The following is a 27,912-nucleotide window of genomic DNA, read 5'->3' as shown; positions in this document are numbered from 1 at the left end:
CCAGATCACCCTGGAGGAGAAAATAAGGCTGCTTACTTTGCACAGCCTTGCCTCACTTAAATTTACTTGCAAGTCATGGCATCACATTCCTGATATCATAGTCCTCATCAAGAGCTAAGAACAAACATCATGATGCCCATATCCCCATGCTTAAAAGTCCTTCACTAGAACCACTATCTTTCAAGTCACTCTCTATCAACCTTCCCCTTCTACAATCTTTTTTATTTTTTAGATTTTCTTTTTCAAGGCAATGGGGTTAAGTGGCTTGCCCAAGGCCACATGGCTAGATAATCATTAAGTGAGGCCGGATTTGAACTCAGGCACTCCTGACTCCAAGGCCAGTGCTCTATCCACTGCGCCACCTGGCGCCACCTGGCGCCACCTAGCCACCCCCCACCCCCTTCTACGATCTTAACAAACCTTCTAAACCAAGAGGCTACACTTCCTCTCCTTTGTCATATTGTCTTCTGACAAATTCTTCCCTCTGGTTACCTAGTCCAAGTTTAAATGACTTTTTCTTTTCAAATGACAATCTGCTTTTTCTTCCTTTCACCTCCCCTCCCCACTGAGAAAAACAAATTCCCATGAGTGCACCATGGGTAACATGTTTCACCATGAGTCCTCTGGAATTGTGGTTGGCCATTGTGTTGGTCAGTTTTAAAATCTTTCAAAGTTGTCTTTGTGATAGTTATTGTGAAGATTGTTCTCCCATTTCTGCTCACTAATCAGTTCATTTACATCTTCCCAGGCTTCTCTGAAACAATCTTCATTTCTCAAAGCACCAGAGTGCTCCATCATATTCATATACCATAATTTGTTCAGCTATCCCTTGATTTGAAACTGTCAGCTTTCAATTTGTTACTACCACAAAAAGAGCTGTTTGAAATACATTGGAACATATGGGTTCTTATCTTCTTTCTTTGATCTTTTTGGGCTTTAGACCTAGTAGCAGTATTACTAGATCAAATAGTTTTGGGGGCATAGTTCCAAAGTTCAAGAATGGTTAGACTAGTTCATTATTGACCTTGTCTTCCCATAAACCCTCTAGCATTTGTTCTTTTCTGAATGAAAATGAGATGGAATCTTCAAGTTTTAATGTGCATTTCTCTAATTCTTACTTATTTCAAATATTTTATATTGTTATTGATAGTTTGGATCTCTTTAGCATCTGACTTTCTATCCTTTGATCATTTATCAATTAGGAAGGGGCTTTTACAAATTGTAATCAATTCCCTATGTATTTTAGAAATGAGACCCTTTATTTTGCCCAAAAGGCAATAAAAATGTGCATACCCTTTGATCCAGCAATACCACTACTGGGTCTATACCCTGAAGAGATTATGAAAAAGGGTAAAAATATCACCTGTAACAGCTCTGTCTGTGGTGGCAAATAAATGGAAACTGAGGGAATGGCTTAACAAACTCTGGTATATGTATGTGATGGAGCACTATTATTCTATTAGAAACCAGGAGGGATGGGAATTCAGGGAAATCTGGAAGGATTTGCAAGAACTGATGCTGAGCAAGATGAGCAGAACCAGAAGAACATTGTACAACCCTAACAGCAACATGGGAGTGATGATCAACCTTAATGGACTTGCTCATACTAACAGTGCAACAATCAGGCATAATTTTGGGATATCTGCTATGGAGAATGCCATCTATATCCTGAGAAAGAATTGTGGAGTTTGAACAAAGACGAAAGACTATTACCTTTAATTTTTTTTAAAAAATGCTATCTTATGTAATTCTGCTGTATCTCATACTATATGTTTCTTCCTTAAGAATGATTTCTCTCTTATCACATTCAACTTGGATCAATACATACTTTGGGAACAACATAAAGACTAACAAACTGCCTTCTGTGGGGGGAGAATCAGGATTGGGGGGAAAATTGTAAAACTCAAAATAAAACCTTTTTAAAAAAATGAGTTGTTCATCAGAGAAACATTGCATTCTCTAATTTTAGCTAAATTGCTTTTGTAGGCACAAATGTTTTAACTTGATGTAATCAAAATTGTCTCTTTTACCTTTCTGATCTTCTATTGGTCATGAACTCTCCTATTCTATATTGGTCAGGTAATTTCTTGCTCTTCTGAGATCACCCTTTATGTCTTAATATGAGATATTCCATATCTGGTCTGCTTTCCTGTTTCCCCATAACTTTTTATCTAACAGTAAATTCTGTGTATGTGATTTTTTTAATTTTATCAGATTAGACTATATCAATTTGCTTTTATATATATTATTTACTTAATCTGTTCTCCTAATCAACCTATTTCTTATTCATTACCAAACTGCTTTGACCATTACATTGAGATCTGGTAGTTACATCACTCTCCTTCCCATTTCATTGTTAACTATTTGTTCCTCCAGATGAATTTTTATCTGTACTTCAGTTTCTAAGATCTGTATGTAGTGTTTGTAGTTGTGTCCATATGATTTCTCTGGTGTCTTGGCAGGTAATTATTTTAAATGGAATTTCTCTATATCAACAAAATCCTGCAGGAAAGAGCTTGGAAAAACCTTTCCTGCAGGATTTTGTTGATATAAACAGAAATGCTGAATTTGGGGGTTTTATATCTTGCAATTTTCCTAACTTTTCAGTTGATTCTCAAAGTAAATCATGTCATTGATAAAAAGTAGTCATTTTATTTCCCCATTGCTTATTACTTAAGCCCTCAATTTGTTGTATTGCTATAGTCAAAAATCTCCAGTCAATTCTGATCTTCTTTCAGTCCTCTTTTCAACCTATTCCTGAATTTGACCAAGACCTTCTCAGTCTCAATTGCTGTTTAATCAGATCATATCCCTGAGGGTATTAAAGAGACTTGGTCCTAAGATACCTACTTTTCTCTTCTTATCCTCAGTGACCTCATCAAGTTTATCACTCCTATGTTAGAACACCAGTTCTCACTCACCCCATATTTCCAATCAATTGTCAAATCTTGCCATTTCTACTTCCACATCTCCTGCACTGATCTTTTTTGATTCTCAGCCACCAATTTAGCTCAATGCCCAACTATTCCCTGCTGATATTATAACCTTCTAATTGGCTTCACTGTCCAAGGTCTCCTCCAGATCATTTTTCATAATGCTGTCAAAATGATTTGACTTAACTTAGATTGGGTGACTTACCAAAAATATACTATTTAGGTTTTAAAACCCTTTGTAATTTAGTTCCAATCCATCTTCAAATAGAACTCCCTTCAAGCTTTGAATTCAGCAAACTGCCCCTTCAGTCTGGTCTTCCCACATGACAATCCAACTCCCCTCTCCAATGCCTTTGCATTGGCTGTCTCCAAGTACACTCTTTCTGCATCTCCAATTCGTAGAATCTCCACCTTAAAAAGCAAACCAAGCAATACTTTCTATATTCTTTCCCAATTTCCTCAATTGTTAATTAATGGCCTTTCTCTCAAACTATTTTGAATTTAGCAATTTTTCCTTTTTTATGTCATTATCTATCTCGGAATTTAAGGTCCTTATGAAAATGAATTTATGCTTCACTTGCATCCTGAGTGACAAAATATCTGATATATAGTAGACTAATAATAAATTATAGAAATAACACATTTTTAACAGTTCATAGTGTTGTACTTATCAATTCTTTTCACTTCTAAGTGAAGTATTTCATTTATATTTATCCTCAATGGGAACTTCGTTTTTTCCTACCACAAAAACTGTCCTGCAAGTATCCTCTTGAAGGCACTGTTGGAGCAATTATCTAGTTTAGTCTTTAAAAAAAGGTCAGAACTCCTCCCCTCACTCATTTGAATTCTTCAAAATGTGATATGTAATTCTTTTTAAAGACAGGGGAATAATGATGACTTATGAAGTAATTTCCTCCAGTATAGTGTGATGGAAAGGATGGACTTGCAATTGGAAGGCCTGAATTAAAAGCTCAGGTCCAAACACTTAACTGAATGAATGAGCATGGGCAAGGCACTTCCCAGTTTCTGAGTTTGCAATGGGAGAAAAATAGTACTTGCAAGACTGACGGAAAATATCATGTAAAACTCAAAGCGCTATATGAATAAGGATGAGAATATACAGAGTCCCAAAAGTCAGTGTAGTTTTAAGCTATTTTACTAGTTATTAAAATTTAAAACTGCTCTAAAACTTTTGGGGTACCCTCTTTTTTTCTAGAATAGCAGCATCCTAAATTTTAATCCTACAAATGTCAATTTTAGGAGTGGTTGGAAGTTGAGAATCTATAGACTTTAAAGTCAAAGATTCAACTTAAAAAAGTTCACTTATAGCTCTACTTTAGTAAATATTTGTAAGGTATGTCATGTATGATGATACAATTACAGTACTTTTGGGAGGGAGGGAGGGAGGGAGGGAGGGAGAGAGAGAGAGTAGAGAAGGGAGAGAGAAACTAGATTTGGGGAAGGACTATACTGTGAAAGGGGGATATGTGTTTACATTTGAATCTACCCACTTTGAACCCAAAAACACAAAGTAAAACAAAAAGCCAAACATTTCCTGAAAGTAAGACAATCTTATATACAGTAGCTACAAGGTTTTTTTTATATATAAGAAATGATATTATAATGCCATGAGGTATTATTTTCTGCAAACTTATAAATGCTCAATCACTAATGAGAAATATAAATTAAAACAACTCTGGTTTTACCTCATAACCAACAATTTAGTAAAGATGATAAACTATCTTTATATTCAATAATGGAGAAAACAGTCACACTAACTACCACTGTTGGTGGATCAAATTGTTCCAAACATTCAGGAAAGAAAAATTTCAAATTATGCAAAGTGACTAAATTAAAACTGATCCAGTGATAATAGTAAGTCTTACAAAGGAAGTCGAAGACAGAGAAAGTTCCTGGGTAGATCAAAATAAATTCATAGTATAATTTTTTTTATGGTAGCAAAAATGGTGGAAATAAAGTAGATACCCATCAATTTTGGAAAGACTGAACAAATTATTACATATGAATGTAATGGAATATTAGGTCATAAAATTATATGAAATGGTGAAAAGGTTCATGATCCTATGCAGTGAAAAACCAAAAGAAAAATTTTCAGAGTGACCATTCTAATGAAAATACTAAAAAATAACAGAATTCAAGTAACAATGATAAATTTTGATTGCCAAGGACTATTGAAACATTTTATTTTACCCCTCAACTTTTATTGCTATGTATTTTTTACAACACCTTCATTTCTGAACATGGCTCTTCCCCATTCCCTACTCAGACAGGCATCCCTTGCAACAAAGAATAAAAGTGTAATAAAAGTTTAGTAACTGACACCAACTGAATTTTACAATATATCCAATTTTTCACACTCACAGCTTCTCACCTCTACAAAGGTGCATTTTCTCATTTTTTTCACAGGATGAAGTTTGTATATTGTAACTAATATGTTGTTTTGTCCCCCCATTTTACAATGCTGGTAAACCATTTATTTAGTTTTCCTCTGTTTACATAAGTGTAATCAATTCATTCAAGTCTGCCTTTGCTGCTCTGAATTCTTCAGATTCATCTTTTTCATGGCTCAGTAATACTTATACTTTGTAGACAAGATGATGGACTGCCAATATAGAATGCTGCACATACTTTCAGACATGGTCAATGTGTTGGTTTGCTTTACTTATTTTGTTACAAGGGAGGTATCTGGGGTGGGGGGGGAGAGGAGGATACTGGGAAGCAACAATGATGTAAAAAGAGTAAAGACTGATAATACAAAAAAATGTGCATACATATCATTTAGGTGTATTAAGCTATGTGAAAATATTTCAGCACTCTTGTAAATTAAATATGTGGTTCACTTTGGCATGATCGTTTTCCTGAAAGAAAAGAATAATAAAAGGAAATATATATGGATTTCACTAACCTCCATAAGGTATTTTTTAGCAGCAGCAATAATGATCTAGTTGTGTCAAGAAATACATGATTATTTTTTGTTTATTTCTTAGCTGCTTTCTTAAAATCCTATTCTTTTAATATTAATACAATAAAATCATGAGAAGGGAAATGAGTCTTGATGATCAAGTCTAAGCAATAATCTCTCATTATCTAAATTCCATCTAAACAAATTATTTTTAATAGTAATCATCTAAAAAGTAAAAATATGTCAGGCATATTTGCAGCAACTGGAGTTACTCCTCTTCTTACAGAGTATTAAAGGTCTATAGAGAATCTAGTCTAATTCTTTCATTTTAGACATGAAGGAACTGAGGCCCATTCCTGACTGGTATTTCTATAAATCTGCAGGAATATTAAATGGTGTACCTTATGACCTACTGATATTCCTGATAGGTACAGTTGCAAAAAATTGTAAGCATACATCACATTTATTACTATTAAACTTCTCTAACAACAGTTAACTTTTATTAAAAAAAAAGTATCACTGAGTTAGAAAGATCAATATTAACTAGGCTACAAAAGCAAAAGAGGAATAATGCTGATCTCACCTTAACAGCACTGCCTTCATAACATTTGGAAAGTTCTATCATTTTTATGGTAGATTAGCAAAGTTTCTGAAGCCAGGACTGCCACCCAGTGGCAACACCTAAAGCAATAAATAACTTAAAGATAAAACCATATTTAAGATAACTATGTCTTCTAAAACTGAATTTACAGACATCAATTTTTAAAAGTTCTTTTGGTTCATTGTCTACATAAGATGTAGAGACACAAAGTGATAAACATTTCACACATTTAAGGAACACTGAAGAATTCTTGTCTAAAAAAAAGAAAGGATCATCCCAACCTTAAAATTTCTCAAAATATTGGTCATTAGTCATATTTTTACTGATTCTCCACCATTTACTAAGTGAAATAGCTTTAATAAACATTTGAAATTAATTTTTGATAAGCATTTTCAGTTAGCTGTCTAGCTTAAATCTTTAGGTTTCAATTTGTGAGTAAAATAAAACACTCAAGAAGGTGTAACCATAATGTAATGATACCAACTTTTCATGAGGCATACAGAATTAGTCTAATTTACTATAATCCAAGCCTCTTAGTTCCACTAGATATCAGTGTACTTGATTAGGAAAAAAATAAGTGAATCTACAAAAATAGACTTTGAAATAAAATCCATAACTACATGAATAAGTCGGTCCTCCTACAGATAAGTAGGATCAGTTCACAAATTCTTCAAAGTAAGGCATATTTGGGAACAAAACACTAGATTTAAGTGTTCAGGTCAACAAGTCCTGACCATCTTCTATTGAATCTAGAAAGCAGAAGAGTAGGATATAATTTTTTTTTTTTAAACCATGTCTGATAACTGTTGAAGTTGCCCTGGAAAAAGTATCTTAGTTTATTCTTTTCCCAAAAACTTTGCTATATCTTATTTTTTTGTTGGCACAGACAGCACATAACCTGAAGTAAAACCCTTTGGGAAAATGACACTATAGAGTTCATTTTTTGTTTAAAAGCTAAATGTATCTCACAGAGATTGCTTTGTTTTCACACAAGTAACAGATGTAGAATAATCAGAAAAGGTCAATTCAGTTCCATAGAGTTTGTCCTGCCCCCTCTATAGCTGTAAACTAAAACTTCACAGAATTTCTTCTAATCTTCGTGTTTTACATGAACCACAGGCAATGAATGAATTTTGAAAAATGACAGACAGGCTTATTTGGTATTTACAATGGCTTAGGAGAAAAATGGCACCTGGAAACTAACTCCAGTCTTTCCCAATGATTATTGCTGTTAAGTCCTACATAGAAAAGATTACTATTTCCAGGGAAATTTATTTTAGAGTATTTCATTATAGGGACACAATATTTTTATACTTCAAGAAAGTATGATAAAAGCAATTGTCTAGTATGGTAGACTGGCTAAAAAAATAAAGGATAAGTAATTTGGAATGTCTATAATTTAATGATATCTGTCCTTCACTAAACTGATGATGTAAAAATATAGAATACTGGAAACAAGAAAATGGAGTTGACATTAAAACCAAAAATCAAAGATGGAAGCAATTATTTTACAAAGTTTCTTTTTTTACACAAAATGGCATATATGTGCATGTACTGTGTTATAATAAAAATACATATGTATTATAGTCAATTTTATATAGAGTTAAAAACATCAATTTCCAGTCTGGCGTTTGAACCAACATCTTCTTAGTCTTCAATTAGATTTCTAATTTGAAATTTGCGGCAGTTATTCTGGTCATCTTTCTATCATGATAAATGCTTGATGAGATATAATTTTTCTCCTTGTTCACTTGTAAAAATTGGTGCCTTTTTATAGTGTTCTACAAGTTCTTCCATGGTGCTGAATTTACGCTGTCCAATGCAGTAAACAGAGTCTTTCAACTGGACTTTAAAATGCTTGTTTTTCCCTTGTGCTTTCAAAGATACTGAGAAATCATTTGGCTAAAAGAAAACAAATATACATTTAGAACTTAAATCATTCTTACTAAAAATTAAAGATATAGCTATCACAGTTTTAATAGATTACACCTACAATAAATAAACATGTGAGACATAATATATTCCTACCCCCAAGCAAAGATTATTTGGTAAACATATGAAACAGCAATGTTTCATCTACCCCTTTACAATTAGTCTCTGGTGATAGAAAACTCCTAGGAATAAGGAAAAAGAACATGAAGCTTTTCAAAGAAACTTGCAACCATCCAAAAAGACTCCAGAGTGAAGACCTATTTTAAGTCTTCAAGGTTACACAATAGGAAGTGGTGGTATATTAGGAAACTTTGTTAAATGTTTTGGCCTTGCAAAAATGTCTACTTAAAAAAAAAGAAATGCAGAAAGCCTTTCAAGAGGCCTATTTCTGAGTTAGAAACATAACTGACTTTACCAAACATGAAAAAATAGTTGCACACTTCCCACATACATTTCCCTTCATTAGTCTGATCCTTTTCTCCCACTTTTCACTCTTGTGAATAGTTGTAAACTACCCAGAGCTTATAGCACTGCCATGAGGCATGGTTAGTATAAGAAACTATCTAATCCAATATCTCATCAAAATCTCATCACACTACAGATATTTGGCTAACCACTTATTTTTCCAAGCCACTAATTACAATATATATATATATATATATATATATATATATATATATATATATATATATAAAAATTTACACTGAGCATCCGCCTCTTTCCCCTCCCTTTTATAACTCATACCTCAAGAAAATTATTTCCCTTAATTCCTTTTGGAGTTAAAAAAAAATTTAAAAGACCCTTAATCATGGCTGCTAAACACAATTGTGTTTATGACACATTGTATAAGAAAGAAAAAGAGAATATAGCAGCTTACATCTATACAGCACTCAAAGGCTTGCTTAATATGGTTTTTTTTAGGGTTTTTTTTTGCAAGGCAAACTTTCTTTTAGGTTTTTTTTTTTTTGCAAGGCAAACAGGGTTAAGTGGCTTGCCCAAGGCCACACAGCTAAGTAATTATTAAGTGTCTGAGATCAGATTTGAAGCCAGGTACTCCTGACTCCAGGGCTGGTGCTTTATCCACTACGCCACCTAGCCGCCCCTTGCTTAATATATTAACACAATTGCTCCTCAACAGCTTCGGGAGTTTGATGCTTAGACATAGTTGTACAGATATGGAACTGAAAGTACATTGACTCACCTAGGGTCACACAGTTATGTAGATAAGGTAGAATCTGAACTCTGTTCAGTCATCTATGCAGTGATCTAGTCAATGAGTTTGCCTCATTAAGGAAAAGCAACTGCATTCTAAAATTAAATTTATGTGATCGTACTATTAAGATTCCTGAAAATGTCCAAAAACCCTTTTCAGAACCCCATCAAGTCTCCATCTACCACCATATTCTCCTCAAATTAATCCTGGATCTTCAAGTTATGTCCATTTCAGAGGCATTGTAGCATAATAGGTAGCAAATCAAGAGTACTTGGGTTCTAATCAAGTACTTGGCGAGAAACAATCTCTCAGTATCAGTTTTCTCATTTTTAAAAGGACACAATAACTTTAGTATCCACTTCATAGGGTTGTTGTGAAGAATAAATGAAATAGCATATGTAAAACACTTGCAATCTAAACTATTATACCAATGCTGAAGTTTATTTGATCTTTTTTTAAGCATTTTTATTTATTTTACTTTTCAGCATTATTTCATTTCTAGTAGTGACAATTATTTTCCTTTACTTTAAAATGAAAATGACTAATTCTATATACATTATAAGTTAAATAAACCTATACTATACAGAATTATTGTTTATAAAATAGATTATATCACTGATGTAGGTTTTGTTCTATTTTGTTTTTCTAAGAGGTAAGAAAATGCCTGCCAAACTCCAAACATGTAAAGAAACTTGGAATAGTCAATTTATAAATTGAGGCTTCTCTATATATTTACAGGGAAATATTTAAATATTTAATCAAAGGCAAATCCCTCAATTTAAAATACATTTTAGTTTTCATTTTTCACAACCAATATCATTTCTGATTTGATCAATTTCTACTTTTCCCAAATCCTCAGTTTGATGCAGAAAACAAGACCAAATTAGGGTATTTATTTATTTATATAGTTCCTAGTTATAAGGAAAACTCAGAACCTAAATGTGATTTATCAATGAAAAATGACTTACAGAAGATTCACTATCCCGAATGAGAAAGTCTCCTTCATTTCCTCTTTCATTCAATGCCATTTCTGCCTGATGTCTAGTGACTTTCCCATAATACCATGGGTTGCCAGCAAATCTGCCAGTGACTGATGGGCCAATGTAATCACACTGTGGGGGTGATGGTTCCAATCCTGAGGTTAGCTGACTATTCTGCATGACAGTAACATAGTTCTTTGGCACCAAGCCCACCTGCCCATTAATCTTCCGACATTTCCACCACTCAGGGTCATTTTCAGGTTTTTCAATAACATCCATCACTTCTCCTTTCTCAAAATTTAACTCTTCATCATTGGAGGAGCTGAATGGATAGAGAGCTTGCACCACATGTAACACTTGTCCACTATTTAAATTGTTGACGACCGCTGCTAATTTTTCTGATAAGGAGCCCATATGGTCACCCAGAGGACTGTCGCTTTCTTCAGTCACATAGTTTGAAGGAAACCATCCAACCTGTCCATTATAGCTCCCCCGCCACCAACCATCACTGCATTTCTCCATGACAACCACCTTTGTCCCTTTAGTCAGAGATAATTCATCCTCCCTCTCGGCCATGTAATTAAATTTCACATAAGCAGGCATGTTGAGGTCATATAGACGTTCTCCTGGGTCAACAAAACTGTCATCAGCAGGAGATGCAGAATCTGGCACACTGGGTTTCCTTTTCACTTTTCCAATACCTGTTTATATAAAAAATGGGGGATAAAAAAAAAGAAAGCGATAATTGTCGAAAAGTTATCATATGATCACAATTCATAAAATCTTTGAATTTCAATGTGGCATATCTTTTTGGGAAGGAGCACAAATTTTTTTTCTCACTAAGAGTTGAATTCAATCCTACTGTTCATATAACATAGTTTAGCTCACCTATAATACCTACTGTTTACAGAAGCAAAAAGAATACATGGGAATTACATAGATAGAAATTTGGAGAGGTGGAATGGACAGAGTGCCAGGCCCATAATCAAGTAGACCTGAATTCAAATCTGGCCTCAGACACTTAATGTTTGTGTAACTCTCAGAAGTCACATGACTTCTGTTTGTCTCAGTTGTTTTTCCCCCCCTATAAAATCAGGATAATAATAACATCTACCTCTGAGAATTGTTGTAAGGATCAAATGATAATTGTAAAGCACTTAAAGACTACTGGGTACAAAGTACAACACTATATAAATGTTAGCAAATAATTATATTTATTCTGAATAACTAAAGGCATTATGGTATCCTGAACTTTAATATATATTTCTACCTTTAAAAAAAGCCTTTTCAAAATTTTTGAAAACTATAGCTATAGATGTGAAAAGGTTAAGACCTAAAGCTCTAAATAAATAAGTCAAACAGTTGGGACTCTTAACAGAAAAAAAAATCCCCAAAAAGAATAGCTATACAAATCATGGCATGTAAACATAAATGAAATATTACTGAAATTACTAATATGAGAATCTAAAGAAACTTGGGCAGATTTGCTTGCAAAGCAACATAGGCAGAATAATTTATATAACTATAGTAATGTGGAAGAAAACAATACTAAAACATATTTCAGAACTCTGGACAATGCAAAGGTGAAAGTATCAGTTGATGACAAAGTATACCTCCTCTATTGGCAAAGAAATGGTGGACTGTAGATTTAAAATGAGTCATGCATTTTTAAGTACAGCCATCAAAGTGAATTGTTTTTTAATTAGTTATTTTATTTGTTAAAAGGTAGGAGAGATATAAAGAAGGCGTGAGTAAATATATAATGCCTACTATATGTCAGGTACTATGCTAAGTATTTTACAATTATTATCTCATTTGAAGGCAGGGTATATTATTATCTTCATTTTATAGCTAATGAAACTGATGCAAACAAAGGTTAAGTAACTTGCCCAAAATCACATAGTAAATGTTTGTAATAACATTTGAACTCAGATCTTCCTAACTCCAAGCCTATGCCTTATCTACTACTCCCTTTATCTGCCTCAAATAAAGATTCTGAAGTCATTGCAAAGGGACAGTGTTTGTTTTTTTGTTTGTTTTATGTTTGTTTGTTTTTTGTTTTTGCAAGGCAATGGGGTTAAGAGACCTGCCCAAGGCCACACAGCTGGGTAATTATTAAGTGTCTGAGGCCAGATTTGAACTCTGGTCCTCCTGACTCGGTGCTCTAGCCACTGTGCCTCCTAGCCACCCCTAGTGTTTGTTTTTTATGTGTATGTGTGTGTTTTTTTTAAAGTAGCAACATTTAAAAAATAATAGATCTGAATTTATTAGAAATTGCCAAAAATCAGTCAACTTGGAAAGTAAAATGTGCTGACTGCAATAATTTTTAATCATTATAATTCTCTCTCTCTCTGAATTTCAGAAATCAAATAAACATGCTAAATTAGAAAGAACTGTATTAGCAAACTCAACTGAAGTCTCAGAGAATAAAGTAAGAGTATTGCTCATTTTATCCTTAAAAGTGGAAATCAGGCAGGGGAAGAGTCAAGATTGAGGCGTGAAGGCAGCACTTTCCAGAAATTCCTTCCCCCAAAAAACTCAAAAAGCTGTCAAATTATGACTCTAGCCAAAATTTAGAGGAGCAGAACCCACAGAAAGACTGAGTGATACAATTTCCCAGTCCAAGATGACTTAGAAGTTCCATGGGAAAGGTGTTTTTCACCAGACCCAGGGTTGGAAAAAAGCCATGGCCTCAGCACAACCCAGGGATCACCAGGAATAGCTTGAAGAGGTGGTGAGAGAACTCTGCTGCACCAGAATGAGTGCAGAGTAAGGAGCACAGCCTTGTGGTAAGAACTTACAGTGGGAATCAGGGAAGCCAGCCTGCATCTCCACAACACAACCCACAGACAAGGGTTGGGGGAAACTGCAGATATTTCATTGCTCTCCCTGGAACATTACTCTGCTATTTGTCCACACTCAGATCCAGGTTGCAGTTTGGGCTTCCATACTAAGTCTAGCAGGGACCCTCCTCAAAGCTCCAGGGCAGAGGGGAGCTCCTGTGGCCATCCACATATCAAAGCACAGGCAAGAGAGCATAAGACCTTGGAGGAATAAAGGTCCCAGTGGGAAGTCCCAAAAAACCTTAAAGGCTTGGAAGTGCAGCAAATTAGTCTTAGGCTGAGGAAATGAGCAAACAACAGAAAAAGAATAATCTGACCATAGAAAAGTACTTTGGTCCCTTGGAAGATTCAAATGACAAATTTGAAGCTTCTGTATCCAAAGCCTCTAAGAGAAACAGAAAATGGGCTCAGGCTATGATGAGCTCAGAAAAGACTTTGAAAAGCAATTAAGGGAAGTAGAGGAAAAACTGGGAGGAGAAATAAGAGCAATGCAGATGAATCATAAGAACCAAATCAGCAGCTTGGTGAAAAAAAATACTGAAGAAAATAATATGTAAAAAATCAATTTAGGCCAAATGGAAAAAGCAACACAAAAGGCAAATGAGGAGAAGAATGTCTTAAAAAGCAAAATTGGCCAACTGGAAAAGGAGATTAAAAAAACTCTGAAGAAAATAACTCCTTCAAATGCAGAATGGAACTAAAGGAGGCTGATGACTTTGCAAGAAATCAGGAAGAAATAAAACTATTGCAAAAAAAGCCAAAAATTACAAGAAAAAGTGAAATATCTCATTGGAAAAACATACTACCCTGAAAACAGATAATTTAAAAATTATTGGGCTACTTGAAAGTCATGACCAAAAAAATAAGCCTAGACTTCATTTTTCAAGAAATAATACAGCAGAGGGTAAAATGGAAATTGAGGGAATTCACCGATCATCTCCTAAAAGAGATCCCAAAAGAAAAACTTCCAGGAATACTATAGACAAATTCCAAAAATCCCAAGTCAAAGAGAAAATACCAAAAACTGCCAGAAACAATTCAACTACTGAAGCTCCATAGTCAGAATTACACAGGATCTGGCAGCATCTACATTTAGGGCTCGTAGGGATTGGAATATGACATTCCAGAAGGCAAAAGATATTGGTTTAAAATCAAGAATCAACTACCCAGCAAAACTGAACATCCTTTTTCTGGGGAAAAGGTGGACTTTCAATGAAACAGGGGACTTTCAAACTTTCCAACTGAACAACCAGAGCTGAACAGAAAGTTTGATCTTCAAGTACAGAACTCTAGTGAACGACAGACAGGATGGACAAGAAGGACTTAACTATGAGGAACTTAATGATGTTGAACTGTTTGTATTCCTGCATGGGAAGAAGATACTGATAACTCATATGAACTTTCTCATTATAAGAGCTGTAAGAAGGAGCATATATAGACAGGACACAGGAAGGAACAGAAAATAATGGTACAATATAGTAAAAATATGGAGTAAGTGGAAGATAAAGGAAAGTCCTGAGAGGAAGAAGGGGCTAAGATATTTCACATAAGAATCAAGAAAAAGCTTTTTTCGATGGAGTGGAATGGGGGAGAAGGCAAGGGGGAATGAGTGAAGCCTTCATTCTCATTAAAAAAATGGCTGAGAGAGGAAATAACATACACATTTAATAGTGTATAGAAATCTATCTTACCCTAGCAAAAAATGACAAGGGATGGGATAAGGGAGAATGGGGGGGGGAGGGAAGAGGGGAATAGGTGATAGAAGAGAGGGAAGATTGTGGGAGAGGGCACTCAGATATAACACACTTTTAGACAGGGACAGGATGAAAGGAGAGAGAGAACAGATTAAATGAGAGTGGGGTGGAATAGAGTAGAGGGAAATATACAACTGAGGGGAAAATATTGAAGCAAATTCTCTGATCGACTTATGATAAAGAAGGCAACTCACCCCAGAAACAGAGATATTGGAATCTGAACACAGACTGAAGTAAATTTTTTTCTCCTCTCTCACTATTCCTGATGTTTTTTGTGGGGGGGGGGTATGATTACTCTCATAATAAGATTATTGTAAATTATTACAATTATAAAATAAACCAAAAAAAAATTTTTTTTTAAAGTGGAAATCAGCTAAGTAATCTTACAACCAACTTTTGAACTTCAGAGTCAGAACGTTGTTAGGATAACCTTATTTACCTTATTTACAGCCAGAGGTGTGAACCATTGTGGTGCCCTATTGTCACATCAGGGTTTTATGTTAGTAATATCACTGATTTGCTATCAAATGATAGAATAAATATAAAAGTACTTCCAGAATTTAAGCATTATGCAAATGTAAGGTATTTCTATTCATTACCTTCTGGTTTAATTTAGAGAGTAGTAGAGGAACTAGGGAGAGGGACTGAGGAAGAGGAATTAAACAGACAAATTAAAATGTTGGGAGTAGTTCAAACATGTTACTATTCAATTAAGTAAAAAATCTTATAGTCTCATTATATGCTTGGTTCCCAAAGAAGTCAAAATCCCTAACCTATATATAACTATCTTTTTTTTTTACCCTCTTCCCAACCAGATATTTTTCTTCACACTAAAAATCCTTGATATGTCACCTGTTCTTAATAGTTTAATCAACCATCTATTTCTCCAAACTTCATCTCCCATTTTTGTAATTTTTTTGGTAATCAAATTTCCCTTATAATTCTTGCTTGAAGTTGGTCTACTAAGTAAGTCTCCTGAAGTCAATTATGGCCATTTACTTACTAGATTAAGGAGAAAACAGAAGCGAAAAGTGTTTGAAAATGATTGTCAAGTCCATAATTTTTTTTCTTAAAAAGTGATTGCTAAAATATATGGATAACATGTGAAATGAAGAGAGTGTATCCACCTAAAGGATAACAATATGTGGTCAAAAAAAGGTCACAGAGATAAACACAAGAGTTAATATTCACCCTCCCACTAACTCTGGAACCAGAAAGGACTGGTTGGTTAAGAAATTTCTGACCTCTTGCCTTGGGGTTTTCTATGATGGATCCTCTAGCCATATACTATATCTTCCTCCTTTGATTCTCTCATTTCATGCTGAACTCTTATCTGGCTACTATCTTTTCATGAAGTCTTAGATTTAAAGGGGATCTAAAACAGAAAATCTGGGACCTGAGAACTTATTTTTATACTTTTCTTTCAATATAATTACCTTTCTTTGCAATCCTATTTATTTTATTTTATTCCTCTTAAAAACAGTATTCTGAGAAAGCGTCCACAGGCTTTACCAGAAGGCCCAAGGAGTCCTGGGTTAAGAATTACTGCTCTCAAGGATAATAGCCCAATTCCTCACTTCATGCAGAATATCTCTTTCAAAATATTCTTAAGTTTTCTTCAAGGCTAAACTCAAGTGCTTCTTCCTACAGGAAACTGCTCCTCCTCCTCCTAGCCCCTGGATATTGGTGCCCTTCCTCTAAAATGACTTTATACCTTCTCTGTATATTTATTGAATTTCATTTAGTTTTCTGTGTGTTATTTTCCTGACAAATAATATTAAGTTTCCTGGAGGAAAAGGACAGTTTTGGTTTTTGGTCTTACTAGCACTCAGCTTAGTACAGCACATAGCCTAGCTCATACAAAACATTTAATAAATGCTTAATGAAGTAATGAATTTTTCACAAATGGTCACTCACTGGACAAATTGAAATGAAAAATGCCGAAATCTGCCTCCCTCTCATTTCTACCCATCAATTTTCACCCTGTGCTGTAGAACTACAAAGAATAAACATACCTATTCATTCATCCACACAGCAGATACTGAAATATCTAAGTAATGGAGTCTAATAGAGCTCTTCTCAAGTTTCCTAATCTATACCTCAAATAATAAAAATTGTTTTCAGAGTTTGCAAAGCATTTTCCAAACACTGTCTCATTTGAGCTTCACTAGAGTTCTGTGAAATACACCACAGATTTTCCCCCCCAATTTAGAGAGGGAAAAATTATTTGCTCAGGCTCTCTAAGTAAGACTTGAAGGCAGGACACTTTCCCTTCCTACTCCCTTATCTAGCTTCTGAAAGAAAATACAAAGTTCCTGGGTAACTTTTTTCTCTGCTTCCTCAAATGTCTCTGGCATGGGGGAAACCCTGATAATCACCAGTGCATTTTACAGAAAAATAAAACAAACATAGATGCGGATCAAATCAGACCTAAATGATCACAAATGCTCTATTTTTTAAAAGCCCACAGAAGAAATACAAATGAAGTTCATATTTTATGTTAGTAAATTTAAATATACATAACATCAAAAAACAATCCTACAAGTACATGATTTTCTTTCAGCATTTCAGTGATAAGGAGCTATAGCAACTCTTCCAAACTGTACAAACACATGCAAAAATATCAAACTCTACTAGTTACAGATTGTAATAGTGTTAATTTTAAATGTTTATAAAGCAATATCTGGCTTCTGCTAATCTGTATCTTTTTTTCTCCAAAGTTTAAGGAAAAAGATTTCTGCTAAAATATTTCATTGTATGAGCTTGTTTGTATGAATTTTAGTTATTTTTGTGGTTGACCAAAGTTTGTATCCTATTAAAATGCTGGTTTTTAAGAGAAAAATTAGCATACCTCATCTAAATTAGAAATTTAGATAAAATAATCTATATTTTCATCTCAGACTCTAGACACTCTAAAGTACTTTAAGTAATTTATCTTAGCATCTAAGAGAACTAAGTTTATTTAAAATTCTACAGTCATATATTTCTTAATAGAAAATGAAAAACAACAACTTATGGCAAAACAAAAGCAGGTTCAGGTCTTTCCATGGAATAATTTTCATCTTTAAAGAGTGAAGTCTAGCTCAAAGAAACAAATCCTGAAGTAGATCTAGGGAACTAATAAATAGCTAAACTTACTGAAAAAGTCCTTAACGATGTTCAACCAATCCATTTTGTTCAAAATCTTGTGATCTCTTTCTTTCAGTTGGTCATACAGCTCGGAATAATTCTCAGTGAGCTTCCTGGTCTATTCTTCAACACTGAAACTCCCCACACCCAATCCATGTGACTTGGCCCATACCCAAACAATAAAAGTTTTTCTGAGGCTTCTCCCATTCCAAAACTTTTGATCTTCACAAGAACTTGTTTAACAAGTATGTCATGTCTGCCACAAAAAAATAAAGCTAACTCTTCAAATGTAAAAAAATTTTTTGAAAGGTATCCTAAGCATTTAATAATACATACTAAAGTGAATTCTTTTTTCCCTACTAGATAGTTCTAATCCCTATCTCCTTCCCTTTTGGTATTTTCCGTTTCTTTTTCTGTTTAACTATTAGTAACCAGCATAATCAAGAGTAGTCTGGTCTATTAATGACTTTAGGGAATTTCCAAAGAAACAAATGGCTGGATGCAAAAGTTTCAAGTACAGAGAAATGGTTGGCTGGATGAAATCACCAGATTATCATCATCATTCCAATTTATGAACAAATGATTTAAAAGAAGAGCACTTTAAGCTTCCCTAAAAATAGCAACAGCATGGAAGTTAAATGAAATAAATCATATATTAGTTAGTTATGGTTTAAAATTGTCAATAGTAAACACAATAAACATGGGAGCAATGATCAACCTTGATGGACTTGCTCATTCCATCAGTGCAACAATCAGGGACAATTTGGGGCTCTCTGCAATGGAGAATACTATTTGTATCCAAAGAAACAACTGTGGAGTTGGACCAAGGACTATTACCTTAAATTTAGGGAAAAAAACCTATATCTTATTGTCTGATCTTGCTATCTCTTATACTGTATGTTTCTTCCTTAAAGATATGATTTCTCTCTCATCACACTCAATTTGGATCAATGTATACCATGGAAATAATGTAAAGACTGACAAATTGCCTTCTGTGGGGGGTGGGGGGAGGGAAGATTAGGGGAAGAATTGTAAAACTCAAATAAAATCCTTAATAAAAAAAGAAACTTAAAAAATAATAATAATAAACACAATTAAACATTAAATACTGTCAGAAAAACAAGGTTTTTCTTGTATAAATAACTCCTTTTTTAAAGAAACCTATTTTGCTTTCTGAAAAACTATATTAATAAGCACTGAAATCAGAATTCCCTCTCCTATTACACTAATTTTTAAAATGTCTTTTGCCAAATGTCAAAAGGACTTTTACCCTACATTCCTATTAGCTTTTATTAATTTTTAGAAAAACTGAACCAGTTGTCTGTCCTTGATCCTTTCTATATATTCACCAGTATCACCAATATCCTTGACTGAAGAAGTAGTTACTTGCTCTTTCCAAGTCCTTAATTCAGCATATACATACAGTTTTGCTGAGAATACAGGGTTTTAAAAGATGAGAAATTATTACCACTGAGTATAGACAAATCATCTAAACTTACAACTAAGAATAATGTCCACAATATTGTTCAAATTTTGAAGATTTAAGCAAAAGTTATTTCAAATGTACCACCTGATGATTAGTAAAACATCTTGCTAATATTCTGTGCTTTAAAAAAAAATCACTCTGGAATACTGCTGATTTCATTTGTTCTGTGTGTTATATCACACTCTAAAATCTAATGATGAATTCATTATTGTTTTGAAAATTTTATAAATATTTTTGTTAAAAAGCATTAGTTCTATTACTTATAATAATTAAATTAAAATGAGAAAATAGGATAACAACAATCTTGTTCATAAGGATGCATGAAAAAACAATTAAACTTATTTAGGTCAGTGGTAATTTTACTCAAATCAATTATTTTAGCTACCAAGTTTTCTTTCCAAGTAGAAATTTTTCAGCATTCTTCTCTGCATATGTACAAAGCACAATATTAGGTAATAGCATGTTTTCCTGAACACCAACAATCAAATCCAGTCCCTCCCCAACTCCTTTCCTGTCAGCCGAGAGGGAAAGGACAAAGAACAGAGGTCAATCCTCACCCCTCCACATTTCCTTCCTCTCAGTTTAGCCAAGGGAAGAGTAAAGCAAGAACCTCTGTTTTCTTGCAACAGCAAAGAGATTCAAAGGAAAAGGGAATCAGAAAAGGAAGAGGATAGGAGAAAAAAAGAGGGAGGGTTATAAAAGGCTAATTATTTGTGGCTGGTTATATATGATTCCAAATTAAAACTACAAGGAAAAAAAGTTATATTTTTATTGAGATTCCTAACTAAAAAACCAGTAGCTTAAAAATAATAGGCCAGTAGGTGTTTAAGTTTATGTTAAAGATAATAATTTATTCTACATTTAAACTTTAAATGAGATATCATCTGTTTATGACTCAAGGCACAGAACACCAATCTACAATCTTCCAAGTGTCCTGGCTATATTCAACATCTATAGATCTAAGATTGCCCTTACTGAACTAGTAGTAAAGATTGGTGAAGACGGTAAACACCATCAGATAACAGATCTAAAAGTCATAAAAACAGAGCTCATTCAGTTCAGTCCCTTCATTTATTAGAAAAAGAAACTGAGATCCAAGAAGCTAAAATGACTTGGCCAGGGTGGCATTGAGCAGTAGGGATCACAAGTAGAATGTGAATCCAACTTCTTCTCTGACTCAAGAATACTCATTCCATTGTACCATGCAGCTCCTCTATTCTTTAGAATCAGTCTAAAATTGAATTCATTAAGGTCATTTTTGCTGACAGACATTACAAATTCTAGAACATTTTGTTCAAAACCGCAGTAAAGTGTATGGAGTAGCATGGAGAGAACTGCTATCTACCTCAGTCCATTTTGGACAAACCCTCTCCTCAACTGAGACTCTTGGGCCTGCCCAAGCCTGATTAACCTGGTCCCCTTAAAGCATCCATGCTTCAGCATGATACCACTTAAGTATTTTAATCAATTTCAGCAAACAATTATTGGCTATCTACTAATACATATCTAGGTGGCACAGTGGATAGCATGCCGGGAGTCAGGAAAACCTGGTCCCAAATCTGTCTTCAGACATTAGTTATGCAACTGTGGACAAATGACATAACTGTGCTTGCCTAAGTTTCCTCATCTGTAAAATGAACTGGAGAAAGAAATGGCAAAGAATTCCAATATAATTGTCAAGAAAACCCAAGGAATCACAAAGAGTTGGACACTACTGAACACTTACCTAAAGTATCCTTTAGATTTTTTACAATAGAAGCTTTCCTTGCACTGTTTTTCCTTTCAACATAGTTAGAAGGCACAAAACCAGTTCTGTTCATAGAATTTCGAACTCTCCACCAAGACTTGGAATCATCCAGTAACCAAAGTCTTTCATTCTTCTTGATGTCAAGCTCTTGCTCTTGCTGAGCCACATAATCAAATTTGGCTACTACCACCACCTCTTCTGCCATCTTATGGTGGCTCTGGCACTGTCAATATAAAAGACATAGAAAATTAAAAATTATTGCCTCTAAAAGAACCTCATAAAGAGAAAATGCTAAGAAATCAGGACTGCAGGCACTATTTGGATATGTTGCTAGGAATTTGGATTTTTTTCAAGTCCCCAAGTTTTTTAATCTGTGTATTCTATATATTATTTTAAAAGCTCTTGAATTTCCAATCTGATGAAAGCATATCTGTCAGCAAATCATTTTATCTTTCTATTCAAAACAACTTTGTCCTGTTTAGAGGTCAAAAATAGGAGCTGGAGAAAGATAATTAGAGGTATCAGAGAGAACAATAAAGGTTTATGTTGTCTTCGTAACCAAGGAGATAAATGTATTCAGAAAAAAAACGAATTCAAAAATATCAAATGCTGCAGAGAGACCAAAGTCATAGGATGTAAGGATCTTAAAGGTTATTTACTTCAACTCCTTCAGTTTATAGATAAACTGTGGCCTAAACAGGCTGAGTGATTTCTCAAAAGATCACCTGGTATTTGAACCTTTGTCCTCTTAATCCATACAAAGTCCACAGTATCACATTGCTTTCCATGAAGGATGAAAACTAGAAACAGACACATATACATACATATATGCACACATATAGTGAATTTCTTTTTCTTTTATGTACTCAGTCCTTACTTAGGACTAATATATTCCAATACGCTTGTCTTACTGTAAAGGGTTAGAGGAATAAAATGTATCAGTGCAGGGACTAACTATGCTTGGTATTTCATCAGGACTAGCACAGTACTCTGTATACAGTTAGTATTTAATAAATGTAGTTCTGTGTCATATTTCTGATTATACTATATGCACTTCTAATTAACTTATTCTGAATTTGTACACACTCTTGTTTAATAAATCCTATTTTATGATCTTGAATATGTGGAGACAAGTTAGGAGTAGAAGGGAAGGGTGAAGTATGCTCTAGAAAAAATATTTGCAAAGTAAATAAGGATAAAGTGAATCATATGTCTGAACAGAAAAAATCAAGACAGCTCAGGAGCAAAAAAAAAAAAAAATCCAGGAGGCTCACTGTTTTCAGTGGATGTGCAGGCACTAGAAAATTTTAATAAAGCGTACAAGTTAAAAATAGTCCTTCAGGTTGAAGACAAGGTCTCTTGGACTTGTTTCAAAGAGGAACTTATGCCCTGAGAAATTAACTTGGAAAATGAAGCCTAAAACCTAGGGCCCGATCCTTGTATTCTTCATATCAATTCCTCACAGAGCACACAACACTTAAATTTTACCTTTTGTCCTATTCCTTCTTCCCTTACCTTCCAAATAATGGAATGGTATATATTTTTGGTAGATACTTCTACATTGGAAAAAAGATTAATCTTCATTATTTTAATGAGCGAGCCCTCATGAGTACAAAATACGCAATCAGGAGAGGAATGCAGTTTTTGTAAAAAAAAAATCATCTCAGACTATAGCAGAAAAAAGGAGAAATCAATCAGAAAGATATCAATGTTGTTCAAAGAATTTTTATTAAAAGGATAGGAAAAATATTTATAAACTCAAGAATCTGCAGTTCCTTAGGTCTCTCTGAACCAGTATTAAACACACACACACACACACACAAACACACACACACACACACACACAGACACAGACACACAGATACAGACATAACAGAGCAACAAAACAATGTCAATCATTATTTAGTCCCTTTTAAACAGGCTCATCTGTGACTGATAGTCTTCAGTCTTTTTTGTTTTTAATTTTCTTACCTTGAAAAACAGAATTTAAAAATGATATATTGAAAGTACTCTTCAAAATTAAAGCTCTAAACCACTTCCAGTCATACCTATTAGTTTGCCTAATATGACATTAGAGGAAAATGATAAATGTTGGAGGAAAGGTAGAAAAACTGCATTAATACACTGCTAGTGCAGGTGTGAAATGATCCAACCATTTGGGAAAGCAATTTGGAACTATGCCCAAAGAACTAGAAAACTATGCAGACCTTTTGAAACAGCAATACCACTGCTGGGTCTGCAATCCCAAGAGATCAGAAAAAAAAGGCAGGATCTATATTAACAAAAATATTTATAGTATCTTTTTTTCTAATGGCAAATAACTGGAAATTTAGGGGATGTCTATCAAATGGGGAAGGACTGAACAAACTATATGATGGAATATTGATGGCTTCAGAAAAAGTTGGGAAGATTTATATAAAGTGAAGCAAGCTAAGTTAGGAAACACTGTATACAATAACAGCAATTTCGCACAATGAACAACTGTCAATGACTTAAGTTATTCTCAGAAATACAATGTTCTAAATTAATGATGAAAGAACTGATGAAATCTGAATGAAAATGAAAATGAAAACTGAATCATATTTATTCTACTTCTTTTATTTTTCTTGAATTTTATTTTTTTGGTCCTTTTTTGCAACATGGCTAATATGGAAATATGTTTTGCATGACTTCATCTGTATAATGTATATCATTTTGTTTACTTGCTCAAATTAGGGAAATGGGAAGGAACTTAAAATTCAAAAATTTAAAAAACAAATGTTAAGTTTTTATTTATATATAACTGGGGAAAAAGAGAAAAAAGAGGTAAGGAAGGCCGTTAAAACCAAACAAAGTACTCTCCAATATTTAGATTAAAAAATGTGATATATGTGTAAATGTATGCATATATACACACATTTATGTATATTAAATGAGCATATAAAGAACCCAAATGGAATTTTTAAAAACAATGGGGAAAAATAAAGCAGCATTCTATACTGAAAATGTTAAGATTGTGTACCTAAAGCATATTCCTTATATTGCTCTAGGTTTAGTTTACACATCAATTTAGGAAAGAAAAAATCATTATCAAAAAAAGCCTAGGAGCAATGAACTCATCATTCATTTTTAAAATGGGGCAACTGAGCAATATCTAAGACAGGATCATTTCCACAAATATACATTTTTTTCAGGTGACTTTCTAATTCATGTAATATATTAAAGCTAATCAAATTAGAGATAACTTCGGGTACCAGGATAATGGAATGAAGGAGTCCTCTGAAGCCCTCTCTAATTCTCCCCCAAACAACTAGAAACTGTTTCAAAGAGATCCAAGAGCAGGGAAGCAGTTTACAAACATAGCAGGAAAGGTCTGTTTCTCTAAAGTGAGAAGAGAGCAAAGTCCAAGAGCAACAGCAGTAGCCAGGCCAAGGTGAAGCAGGGGTCCCAGGCTCTGAGTCTGGAACAATCCACCAGCAAGGCTCTGTCCTGCAAACCAGCAGTCCCCTAGGCAAGTGAATAGGCTGTGCAACACAGCAAGGTCCCATTTCAATGGCCTCACCTCCAGCACAAGTCACTATTGACCCATTGCTGACCAGTAGTGAAGTCCTGCTCCAGCACTGACCAACAGGAAGGCCCCAGAACCTGGAGTCTGCCAACAGAGAGACCCTGTTTCCATAGCAACTCATCAGCAGGATCCCACCCCTGGAGCAGACCAATAACAAAACCCCTCCTCCAAGGTTAGCCTCCACAAAAGCTGTTACCACAACAACCCAACAGCAAGACCCTATTCCAGGGGAAGCCTCCAGTATAAATGGAAGGGAAGCCTACCCTCCAGAAAAAGCCAACAGCTAAGCACAGAATGCCAGTGAAAGCTAGCACACAAAGCTTGGGGCAGTGTAGGACCAGAGTCCAACTCTCACAAGAAAATAGCAAACCAAAAAAAAGAAAGGAAAAACATGAGCAAAAATGAAAAAGAACTTGACTGAACAAAATTGCTAAGGTGATATGGAGCATAAACTTAGAAGAGAAAAATTGTGTCAAATGGTTACATGTGAAGTTTCACACTGGAAAAACAAATGACCTAGAAAATAGAGCAATAATACCATGATAAAAGAAAAAAAAAAGCCTGGACATCTTTCAAAAAATTATCAAAGAAAACTGCCATAGTAGAACCAGAGAACAAACTAGAAATTGAAAGAACCTACCAATTGATGCCTGAAAAATTCAAAAATGAAAACTCCCAGGAATATCATATCCAAATTCCATAGCTCACAGATGAAGGACAAAGGACTGAAAGCACAATTCAAATTCATAGACCTACAGTCAGGATTACAAAGGATTGGGAAGTTTCCACATTAAAGAAATGGAGAGTTTGGAAAATGATATACTAGGGGGCAGCTAGGTGGCACAGTGGATAGAGCACTGGCTCTGGAGTCAGGAGTACCTGAGTTCAAATCCGGCCTCAGACACTTAATTTACCTAGCTGTGTGACCTCGGGCAAGCCACATAACCCCATTTGCCTTGCAAAAACCTTAAAAAAAAAAAAAAGATATACTAGAAGGCAAAGAAGTTGGGATCACAAATCAAAAATCACTTACAAAGCAAAAGTGAATATAATCCTTCAAGTAAAAAATGGAAATTTAACAAAATAGAGGACTTTCAAGCATTTCTAATTTAAAGACAAGAACTGACTAAAAAAATCTGACCTCCAAATACACAACTTAAGAAAAACGCAAAAAAGAAACTAGGAAGAAAAGGCATAAATTTGATATGGTTAAACTGTTTATATATGGGAAGATAATATTTATCATTTAATTTTATTACTATAAGAGTAATTAGGAGGAGTATATGTAAACAGTGGATATAGATATAAAGTGACTTTGATGGGTGAGGGGGGGTGAAAAGGAAAACTGCACTAGAAGGAGGGGGGAAGACTGAATGGGGTAAATTCTTCCACAAAAAGAGACACGAAAAAACTATGGAGAGGAAGATGGAGGGTGGGGGTAAAGCTTAAAACTTATTCTCATTAAAAATGGCTCAAAAAAAAGAATAACAAATATACTAAGTTGGATATAAACATTACCTTACCCTAATATGGAAGTAAAAAAAAGAGATAATAGAAAGGAGAGAGGGGGGACTGATAAAAGGGAGGGGATAGTGGGAAAAGGGGTGGTCATAAGTAAAATACTTGTGAGCAGGAAAAAGGATGAAGGATAATAGAGCAAAAAAGCAAAATTTAGCATGGAGAGAAATACCATTACCATAACTATAAATGTGAAGGGATGAACTCAACTATGAAATGAAAGAGAATAGAAGAATGGATTAAAAAAACAGAATCCTACAATATTGTTTACAAGAAACACATTTGTGAAGCAGAGTAAGGCATGAGGTTGGAGCAGAACCTAGTATGCTTCAGCTGAAGCAAAGAAAGCAGGGGTAGCAATCATTTCAGACAAAGCAAAAGCAAAAATAGATCTAATTAAAAGAGATAAAAAAAACTTTACCAGACAATGAAGTCTTATCAATATTAAGTATATGTACACCAAATAAATGGTGCAGCATCTAAATTTCTGAAAGAGAAGTTGAAGGAGTTACAGGAAGAAACAGATAATAAAACTATACTAATGGAGCACCTTAACTTTCTCCTTCCAGAACTAAGTAACTCCAACCACAAAATAAAGTTAAGGAGGGAAAAGACTCCAGACTACTAGGTGTGTGACCCTGGGGCAAGTCACTTAACATGAATCTACCTCAGTTCCCTCACCATAAAATAGAAATAATAGCACCTATATCCCAAAGATATTCTGAGGATCAGATGAGATATCTGCAAAGCACTTATCAAAATGCCTCTCACCCAGTAGGTGCTAGCTACATAAATGCTAGCTAAATTATTTTTTTTCAAAATTTTTCAAAGACCAGTTTTAAACCTTAGAAGAAAATACCTGCAACAATTAAATGGCCCTTGGAAATCTGTGCCTATGACTGTGATTCACATCATTCTTCTACTGTGGAATGCTACCTACACTCTACAGCATAAGGTCTTCAAATTAAGATATACACAACAATTCAAAAAATTGTTTTACCTCCATAACTGAAAAATATCACATTCTAATTCATCAAGTGACAAGCTATAAAAATCACATGATGGTCGAGCTATGTTAAGCAATAAAATGATTCAGTTGTGCAGGCTAAGACAAAAACAATGCATATATCCTTCCCCTACCATCTCTCATTAGAAAGTTCAATCTCTGAATAATTCATAATTTCAATTTTATAGGATTGTACACCAATAGTTGGATGAGTTGTCATCAAATGTCCAGATACTGGAAGAGATTTTAAAATTCACCATCCGTATAGGATGCAACTTTCCCAAGATCATACAAGCTAGT

At 34.4% G+C, this 27,912-nt stretch overlaps 1 protein-coding gene across 8 annotated transcripts in view; it reads right to left on the bottom strand.

Moving 5' to 3' along the window:
• Window positions 1-6,362: 6,362 nt before the first annotated feature.
• Window positions 6,363-27,912, bottom strand: part of NCK1 (NCK adaptor protein 1) — an 89,558-nt gene continuing 68,008 nt past the window's right edge. For 6 of the 8 annotated variants that reach the window (XM_074214844.1, XM_074214837.1, XM_074214840.1 and 3 more), the window contains 3 exons: window positions 21,521-21,764; window positions 10,571-11,283; window positions 6,363-8,359 (listed from right to left, as the gene is read on the bottom strand). In XM_074214844.1, the coding sequence (XP_074070945.1) occupies window positions 8,165-8,359; window positions 10,571-11,283; window positions 21,521-21,746 (1,134 nt within the window). In that variant the 5' untranslated portion in view covers window positions 21,747-21,764 and the 3' untranslated portion in view covers window positions 6,363-8,164. Of the gene's footprint in view, window positions 8,360-10,570; window positions 11,284-18,317; window positions 19,400-21,520; window positions 21,765-25,082; window positions 26,023-27,912 lie in introns of those variants that run through there. The other 2 variants (XM_074214842.1, XM_074214843.1) reach the window with 2 other exon arrangements.

This window comes from Macrotis lagotis, chromosome 1, assembly GCF_037893015.1.
Source record: "Macrotis lagotis isolate mMagLag1 chromosome 1, bilby.v1.9.chrom.fasta, whole genome shotgun sequence".
NCBI classification, from domain to species: Eukaryota; Metazoa; Chordata; class Mammalia; order Peramelemorphia; family Peramelidae; genus Macrotis; species Macrotis lagotis.
This window is presented reverse-complemented; position numbering and strand designations above follow the sequence as displayed.